General features: G+C 39.0%; 1 protein-coding gene across 2 annotated transcripts; it reads left to right on the forward strand.

Moving 5' to 3' along the window:
• Positions 1–1,194: 1,194 nt before the first annotated feature.
• tmem154 (transmembrane protein 154) lies at positions 1,195–8,195 on the forward strand. Of its 2 annotated transcripts, none has more exons than XM_079219902.1 (9): positions 1,195–1,334; positions 2,068–2,157; positions 2,978–3,031; positions 3,239–3,292; positions 3,425–3,601; positions 3,938–3,992; positions 5,107–5,183; positions 5,809–5,851; positions 6,943–8,195. In XM_079219902.1, the coding sequence occupies exons 1-8, from the start codon at positions 1,250–1,252 to the stop codon at positions 5,838–5,840; spliced, it is 624 nt and encodes a 207-aa protein (XP_079076028.1). In that variant the 5' UTR covers positions 1,195–1,249; the 3' UTR covers positions 5,841–5,851; positions 6,943–8,195. The 2 variants fall into 2 exon arrangements, with proteins under 2 accessions (XP_079076028.1, XP_079076029.1); XM_079219903.1 differs by having other exon boundaries at positions 2,978–3,025.
• Positions 8,196–9,454: the final 1,259 nt, after the last annotated feature.

The following is a 9,454-nucleotide window of genomic DNA, read 5'->3' on the forward strand; positions in this document are numbered from 1 at the left end:
ACAGCTCCCATGGTCAATGTAGCCCACACACACCTCCACCACATGGCTATTAAGGTTATAGAGCCCCGTGGTGATAGCCCAGGTAGGGTTTGAGGATCAGGTTAGACCCAGAAGAGATCGCAAGGTAGACCAAGAACACGCTGGAGAGATTAAACATTATTTGTACTTTTAATACATACTGCAGCTGCCCTTATAAAGTATGTACTGTTGCATGCAGTAGGAAATCAATTGAGACACACTACTTCCTCATAACATCGCACCTTGAACTTTGACTCTCTTGCTCATATATCTGCGTCAGAGGATTGTGGGTCGGAATAGCCGGAAAATAATGCTGGCTTGCATACAGAAAAATGTGACCGTATTCAGTACATCCTGGTGTATTTGGCATACTGCATTTGACATACTATGTCTTGGGACAGGTGTAATCTCTCTCTGGCATACTAAATACCCAGACTGTAACATATTGATCTTGAAGTTATTGACTATTTTAACAAGAACGTTTTTTTGGTTTTCATCGAACATGTCGTGTCCTTTAGTTAGATTTCTCTCATGTAAGAATCACCAACTATTGCCTAATCCTCTTCAGGTTTTGGAAAACTGAAAACCAGTATTCAGAGAAAGTTGCAGATGAGGGGTTAGAAACCTCAAACCTGTGGGAACCTGCTCCCACCATGTTTCTGCTCCGAGATGAAGAAACGAGTGTCGTGTCTCCTCAAAGTAGGCCAACAGTCTTCATCCGTAGAGAATCATAACAGCATGACTATTATATTCAAGACCAGCTTTCCTTTCTTTCTTTTTTTACAACACAAGAGCGACTCATAATCCGGCCTCTCATACAAACAAACAAACATGGAGCACATTCACAGCCGCAGAGTTATTTTAAGCAGAGGCTCAACACCTTCACAATTCTCTCAAGAGATCCACGACCAGCTGGCCCTCGCTCAGCTCACAAACACAAATAGTCTCTTTTCCTTCCTTAAAGTTTGTTCAGCTTCCCCCTCGCTCCGGAGGGCTGCATACTGAACCGGCAGGAATGCGATTGTACTGCAGCTGAGGAGCCGTCAGACTTGTGGCGACAAGCACACAGTCGATTGCATCACATCCGAGTGAGTTATCTGAGTGAGTCTGAGGGTGTGTTCGTGTGTGAGCGTTTTTTTTCTTTCTTTTCCGTCTTTTTAACATGTTTAGTCAGATCAGGAAGTGTGTGATGCTGTGACAGTAGAGAAGGAAGTGGGCACACAATGGCATTATGTTTGCTGGTAGCATGATAGGGCCCCGGATGAAGACCCCTCTGCTGCTGCTGCTGCTGCTGCTGGCCACTCTGACTGGAACAGGTAGGACTCGAAGATTAGTTTCTTTACCCTCGCGACTCACCTCCGCTTTCCTGTCTACTCCCTGCTTTCTCTTTTTGCGCTTTAGTTTCTGACTTTGTGAGTGGAACGTCTTGATATGGCGGATGAATTAAATAGCAATGCTTGAGGACCCAAAGTACTGAAAGGTTAAGTTACAGTTTGAAGCACTTTTTGTGAAAGCTATGCCACATGTATAGCAACTTAATCCCTCCTGTATTTCAAGTTAACCAATTGTATTTTAACCAAGTTTTTAAAGATCAGCCAAATAAGTGTATTTGTAATATACTGTACACTGCAGTCCTTCCTAGTATTTTAAAAACTGATCTTTTGCTCCTTTTGTTCCTCTTTGGTTTTAAAACAAAGAGGAACTTTTTTTCTCACAAAGTGAACTCGTTTGCATCATGACAAAGCTCTGACGGGAACTACTTGCTCAACATGTTGCATATCTCCACCTACTTTGCGATGTCCTGAAGGTGCATTTTGCAACAGTTTCGGTCTTTGTAGCAACGGCTTGAAAACATGTTCGCAGAAGTCTCAAGTTCCTGTGTGACCCGACTGTGACAGTTTCTCAGATGTTGTTTTAGATACTAAGCGGATAAAATCCCTGCAGAAGTAACTGTCCTCGTTCTCTTTGTGTTTCACTTTCAATATAAACGCTGCACATGTTTTCCTTAAATGACGGTACCATGAATTAATGAGAGGCGTTGAATTACAGGGATATGCCAAGATGATGATGGTGCAGACCCACAAACTGAAACCGAAGATGAAGCAGTTGTTGCAGACGTTGATTCAGAATTAACCTTAGGTGAGACGAGAATAATAAAATCAAGAGATAATAATACACTATGTGGTCAAAAGCTATGTGGACACTGTGGGGCTAGACCTCTTAGGCCCATTTTTTCACACACTTAGTCAAGAGAGCAGCATAAGAAACACTGTTGCTGATGATGATCAGACATTTACAGATGTAAAACAATACACTTTTTAAAGTTAGATGGTGTTTTTTTCAGGGCAAAATACCGTATTAACACAGATATACTTTTGTTCAATGAAAAAAAAAAACTACCATGGGAAGATTTTTAATTGTAGAATATAAACTCTTTTCGGCCTGTGTGTGGTATGACACCTGTGAAGGGTCTATAGTCAGTGGACTGAGTGGTGGTTGGTTAGGGGACTTTGCGTTCCTTTTTTCTATCAGAGACAGATAGGAATACATCTTTTTTTAATGACATACACTGATTGAAACACAGATGGTAGTTTCGTGTTGAAGATTTCTTTGGTTTCCCTGAAAGGCTCCTCATTCTGTCAAAACATGAGGTTTGCCGTCTTCAATGCATTTGAACCTACCTGGTCTTGCCTACGCAAAATAACTGTAAAGGCTTTCTACAAGTTATAACTTGTTGTAAACTTTTTTTTTTTAAAGGAGTAGAAGCCCTAACAGCATATTAGTGAAAGGCAGCCTGTGGTTTTGGAATGAGACGTCAAACAATCAGATAATGCTCAACTGTCTACGTACTTTTGGCTATGTGTAATACATCTTGAAAGCTCATGGGACTTACTCGTTGAGAATGCTGTCATCATGATCACGTGCCTCTCTCTCTCTCTCTCTCTGTTTGTTAAAACAGAACCATCTGATTCTGATGCCACTGCTGCACCGGACTACACCCTCCCAGGTGATAGTAAGTCCACAACAGCTTTGAATCTACATGGTGTTGTTTTCCATCTACCCTCAGGAAGGCTATACAAGAAATGAGTCATTGTTCAGTCGTTCACAATGTAACAACAAAACGCAATTTCATGTCACTGCTTGTCACAATGTCGTGGAGAGAGAAGAAAAACGTTGACTGACATGTTTCAGTATAATCATCCAATCTTTCCTCTTCCAGTTCAAAATACTGATGAAGAAGATCATGGCTCAGGAGTGACCGTACCTGGGAATGGTATGTCATTGTAATGTACTACCTGCATCATTAGATTAAATGTCAGGACAATGAGAGCAACCCTGCAGCAGCACACATTTATGACAGAAGTAACACATCTAAAGACAGACAACCGTTGCCTTGCTCCTGCAGATACTTTCGAACTATCATTGGACGGCAATGATACTGTTTCTATCAGCGACTTAGATACGGACGGTTTGGGTTTCATCACCATCCTGATCCCTGTGGTGCTGGTGGTCATGATCATCGGCATGATAGTGTGCGGTATTTTCATCAACCGCAGGTGGAACCAAAAAGGAAGGAATCAAGGTAAGGAGGGAACACGTTCATGGGGGTGAATGTATTCCTGTTTATCACATCAAAAGCATTGGAAGAGATATGTGTATTATACTTTCAAACATCACATTTCCTGCTAAATCATAAACATGTCAAATTGTAGGTTACTTCAGCATTTGAAAAATAGCACAAAAGATCTCTGAGGAACTGTTCACATTCTTGTTTCCTATATTGACTTAATATTGTTGAAAATAATTCAGCTATTAATTAAACTCATGAATACTCAACTTATTTAGTGTGTGGCTCTTTTAAATAAAAGATGACAATTAATCTTAATGAAGATGACTGAGCCGTGTTCTCTTCTCATAGAGCTGAAAAAAGAGGATCTATATCTGGATGGGTCCAGTACAGAGAAGGTGCCAATGTAAGTATTGAGAATTTAACTTTTATTTATTTTGTAGCTGCTAATTTGAAAGACTGTTGGTAACAGTGGGAAAAATATAAATTTGAAACAAACATTCAGTAGCCCATCTTAATGTCAAAGGCTTAGAGAGAGATGACACTTTTTCTGACATGATCTTTGTGAAAAAGAGGTTTAGGCTTTGTGTGCTTACTACCGCGATAGTTACGCTGAAGTAATGTTAGTTTAACACAAGCCGGACCTTGTGGCTACGTATCTGTCTAAACTAAACATTATATCTTGATCCATTGAGTTTACCAAATTTCTTTTGCCTTGAGATACAAGGCAAACGCATTCTTCTTCTCTAGCCGTGTGTGTCGGTGCACAGCTATATATATATATGCAGGGAGGTTGAAGACGGGCGTTGGCCTTGAGGTCTTTATGGAAGTTATTGTGAAACTGTGAAAACACTATTGAAAAAAACACAATACATTCAATGATTTTTCAAATCAGTGAAAATTAGATAAACAAGAGTCGGCCTAAGACCAAAGGAAGCCGACGGTGAAATGTAATTAGTACAGTAAGAAGGAAATGGGATTCACAAAACTCTATCACCAATAAAACACATCAAAGGAAGTACAGCACAGTAAACATGTAGGCCGGTATTATTCCACAAAAGTAAAAGTAAAAAGAGTAAAAATACATCAAATGTTAGCACAACAGTGTTGTATCAGCAACACATCAGCTTCTTCATGCTAACAGCTAGGTTAGCAGCAAACTGATTTCAGAAAAAATACGAAATAAGAAATAAAAAAAAACTGTTAAACTAAAAAAAAAAACTATGGCATTATGGGACGAAGATAAGAGATGTCTGTCATTGCTTGGTGACTGATTGGGTCTTAGGCTGTAATACAGCATTTCTTTCTGGGAATGTCACCACAGACCTCACATTAGTAAAACTGCAAATATTGCAGTACTTCCGTCAATGGGCCATCGGCTCAAACACCACTGTGTTGCTTCTTTGGCAATTGAAAGTAACCTAACAGACATTTATTTCAATAATAATCTTTGAGATTGCCACTTTAACCTGTTTTTTGTGTGTTTTATTTGATGTTGAAAACACTGTTGTACCTTGCAGGCCCATGTTTGAAGAAGACGTGGCCTCTGTGCTGGAGCTAGAAATGGAAGAGTTTGAACAATGGATGAAAAAGGATGGTAGGTATCTCTAAATAAAGTGTGTAAGACATTATAGTATAAACATCTGTCAAAGAAAAAACAAGAAGGGTCATGTTTTCTGCAGAAAAGTTTGGAGTCACTCTGAGGGGATCTATTGAGGAGTATTATAAACGTTCATTATTACCCATGTCTGGAAGTTGGATTACACACTCCTGATGTGGTTATGGCTGGATGTCAATGACCCCAAATATTCACAGTTCATTCTATTAACCTTTTTCTTAAAATGTATTTGTTTACACTTTTATCTTCTGAAAGAAATGTTTTTTTATGTATTTCCTTTTCCTGGTAAATGTGTGGTGGGAACTCTGTTATAAGCCAAGTTATTGTTGTTACGATCTTCTCTATTGTATAATTTGTTCTAATTGGACGACACAACATTCTTTGTGTCTGATTGTCTGCTCTGAGTATCAAAAGGGGTACAATGGATCCATTTCTTACATTAAGATTAGTTGGCGGAGTTTATCCAGCAGAGGTCACTGTTGCTCTAATTGTTGGTGTCAGTTTATCCCAAAGTCATTTTTGTTAACTGAGTATTTTAAAGTGTGAGGGTTTAGTTTTTTTTTGAGTAATCTCATGTGTATGTTCATTGTTTTGTTTGTTCTAGTTGAACCTGCGGAGAACTCTATACATGCATGAATATATTTGTGGTGAGTACAATTTTCCCTTAATTTAGTTTATGAACACATACAGGTTGTTTTCAGTTTCCTGTCATCATGATCAATAAGCATGCTCTCATCATCAACTTGTAAAATGATCTCTAAATTATCACCTTCAGTCATAATTTGCCTTAAAATGTGTGATGCCTTTAATTTCTCAGTTCTAAAATATAGTTTTTAGGTATCAAAACAAATCTAAATGCATAAAATAGAGGGCATACGTATACATTAGCTTTACTCTTTGTTCATATTTTCTTTTCTGTAAACCTTGAGAGGTCATTTGGTATTGTAATGATTAGTCAGAAGCAGCATGTATCACAGCATGAGTAATTATTCATTGAGCAGGTGTTGTTCCTGCAGGTGTGAATGCAACCTGCTTCTTTATTATGAATACACTCAAAACAATAATGTATGTAAAATATCTTTCTTACACAATAATGTAAATATCTGTCTTACGCAATAATGCAACATAATACAGATCAACAGTCGACTTGGGCTGTTTCCAAAATGTTAGCTATTTCCTGGCAGGCCGCGTTTGTTGTGATGCACCAGCTGGTTTCAGAATAGCTGAAATGAACTGTGACCCTTTCGTCACTGCACATCGGTAGCGTTTGAACACCTGCTAGTCATTACGCCAGGCATGTATTGAAGTGTGGCGCAACTTAACCCCAGGATAGTCTCCTTACTGGAAGCGCTGGTGAAGGCAGGGTCAAGGTCCACTTCAGCGTGAAATATGTTGACTAGCATCATTTACACGCAGCTTTTTTTTCTCAGGATTTTATTTCTAAAGCTGTGCAAGGGTTAGAGGGTACTTTCATTCAATGTGGAGGCCCTCTGTACACGTTAGGTTACACAAGAGATGTCAGAACAAAAGTACATGGGAAGTTACTACTGCTGTGGTTCCACACTGCAGCAGCTCTTCCCTCTTTGTCAGTGCTGTTAAAAAATGTTTTTTCTTCAAACCACATTAGCAAAATAGCTCTAAATTAAGTCAAAGGTCAGGAAAGAAAACTGACTACCAGTGTTGACATAATATTTAGCAGTGACCTTTCTGATTCTGACATCTCTTTTGATTTCTGCAGGTCAACAGAGGACGTTCTCCAGGAATGCAAGAACACACAGTCCACAATTTGTCAATGACAACTTGGATGTTCTGACCTTTTCAACAATAATCCAGAAACATCTGTGACCACAGCAACTAATGTGACTGCCAGGGAACAACATCGCAACACTTAAAGGACACTAGCAAACATTATTTTCATTTTTGAAGAAAAAAGGAATTCTTAAAACAACATTGTCACAACTTATTCTCCATAAAAGTATTCCGAGGACAACAATTGGACTAAAACTTGTTAAATAGTGTCTCTTTGATCAGTGTTGTGCCTTTCATGTATTGCTGCATTGCATTACATTACGTTAATTCCGCTTTTATCCAAACGTTACTGACAATAAGTGCATTCAACCATATGGATATAACTCCAAAAAAGGGCAAGAACCAAGCTATTACATTTATTTAACATCCTGATCTACTTCAAGTGCTACATTTAGAGACAATATGAGATGGAAAAAGATGTGTTTGTATTTCATGGGCCAAGATGTAGTCTGACAAAAGAGTTTGCACAGTCATTTCTGCCTAAATCAATCTAACAGGGTGAGAAGTAATTAGATTGAACTTTTAAAAAAGCACTGTACTTCCCTTTTCTGCAGATTCATGCTGTTAAAAAAGAGTCTGCGGTCACCACAGATATGATCGCTCATAGTTTCTGCTGATGGCTTCTCTTCAGCTCAATGCCTCTTTGTTGTATTACACTGTGTGACTCCCTCCAGCTGCAGGTTTTAATGGGGAAATATCCTGTTGAAGATTGCAGGCATGCATGACAGGGAAGGCCACTCCTTTGCAAGCCTGTGCAGAGCTGGTAAGGAGAGAAAGTGTTTTTCATGAAATCTCTTGAGTGTGAAAGCAGTTGCACTCATTTCTCGAGTCTTTTGATAAATTATTGCACGTTGCTGAAGCAGCTTTCAAAAAGTGGCTACTGATAAGATTTTCATCTCACCGTACCATAGATAATAACTCTGACTGAATACTTTATGTCTACAGATGCTGTTATATTTCCGGTTTGGGCTTAAAAGTGTTGAATCTAATAACACATGAGAGTGCCACTTTCTAATGTGTCAGTCAGTATTTTGCATTATCTTGCACTGTAAATATGAGAATACAGTATACCAAAAGATATTATTTTCAAGGAATGCCTTTTGTAAATATTTCATATGAGGCTTTTGTCATGTTGTTTTGCTGATGACAAAATTTCAATAAATAATATCACGATGTGGCTCATGGGATGGAAGCGTTGCTTTGCTTTTCAAATATCTCCACAGCGAGACATTCATGGTCCCCTGAGGGTGAATCCTACTGACATTGGTGGCCCCGCCCCCGACTATTCTTCTGCCGTCTCCACGTGGTTGACGTCTGTGGTTTTGAGTTAAATGCCTCGACAGCTATTGGATGGATTCACAATAACTTAGATGCACACATTCATCTCCTCCTCAGAACGAATTGTAATATAAAAGTTGTACCTGGTAAACGTTTGCTGATCTCAATCTCAATGTTTTACTTTACTTTATAAGCAAATACCTGCAGAATTAAGCTTTCCTTGATGCTAATTAGCATTTGCAGGCTAAGATTAAGAACCTTCCAAACGTTTCACCTGCTAAACATCCACATCTTACTATTGCTATCGTGAGCATGTTAGCATGTTGACGTTTTAACTCAAAGCACCACTAAATAGCTGCTAGCAGTCTTGTCGTATACGTGTATAGAACATAATTAAGATTAATGGCACATTCCATCCAGGCACACATGATAGTTGCTTCCCGTTTTCAACTACATTAAATACAAAACGGCGGGTTTAAAGTGCCTCACATCTGTCCCATATATGTGTTTCTGTCACAGTTGCGCTCTCTACTCCTAATAAATCCACTGATGAGCTCTGTATGTGTGACGGAATTCAAACCAGTGGAAAGTCTGAAGGGGTAAGGGCAGACAATCCATGCAAACCAATGAATACAAATTAGAAATGAGTCTCACTCCTCTCTCTCTCTCTCTCTCTCTCTCTCTCTTTCTCTCTCTCTTTCTCTCTCTCTCTCATTATTATTTTACTCACAGTGTCTGCTTTGTCATTGCTGTCTGGTGGCTCTCTGACTAAACGTTGGTATTTTCATAATCATGAAGTAACGCATACAAGGAAATACTGAGTTACTGTTTACACAGGTACATCACACCTGCTGCCTTTTGTCTGGAGGTAATTTATGATTGGAGCGACATAGCTAAAGGCTTGTGCAGTCATGTTTTTATCAACTCAAAAGTAAGATACGTTTCAAATTTGAGAAAAACACACCCCATCTTACATTCTTCTATCTTTTCACACCTTGATTGTTGCAAAAGCCTCTGCTCTTAAGAAAAGAACTATTGAGGCTACAGACTGTGTACACACCTCAGCTGCCAAGGCTTTTCATTAGAACTGTGTGATCACATTACACCTGTCATTACCTCTTTATACTGGCTCCCAGAAATTGATTTTATGATGTTGTTAATTA

Source organism: Taurulus bubalis (genome assembly GCF_910589615.1).
Source record: "Taurulus bubalis genome assembly, chromosome: 6".
Taxonomy (NCBI): domain Eukaryota; kingdom Metazoa; phylum Chordata; class Actinopteri; order Perciformes; family Cottidae; genus Taurulus; species Taurulus bubalis.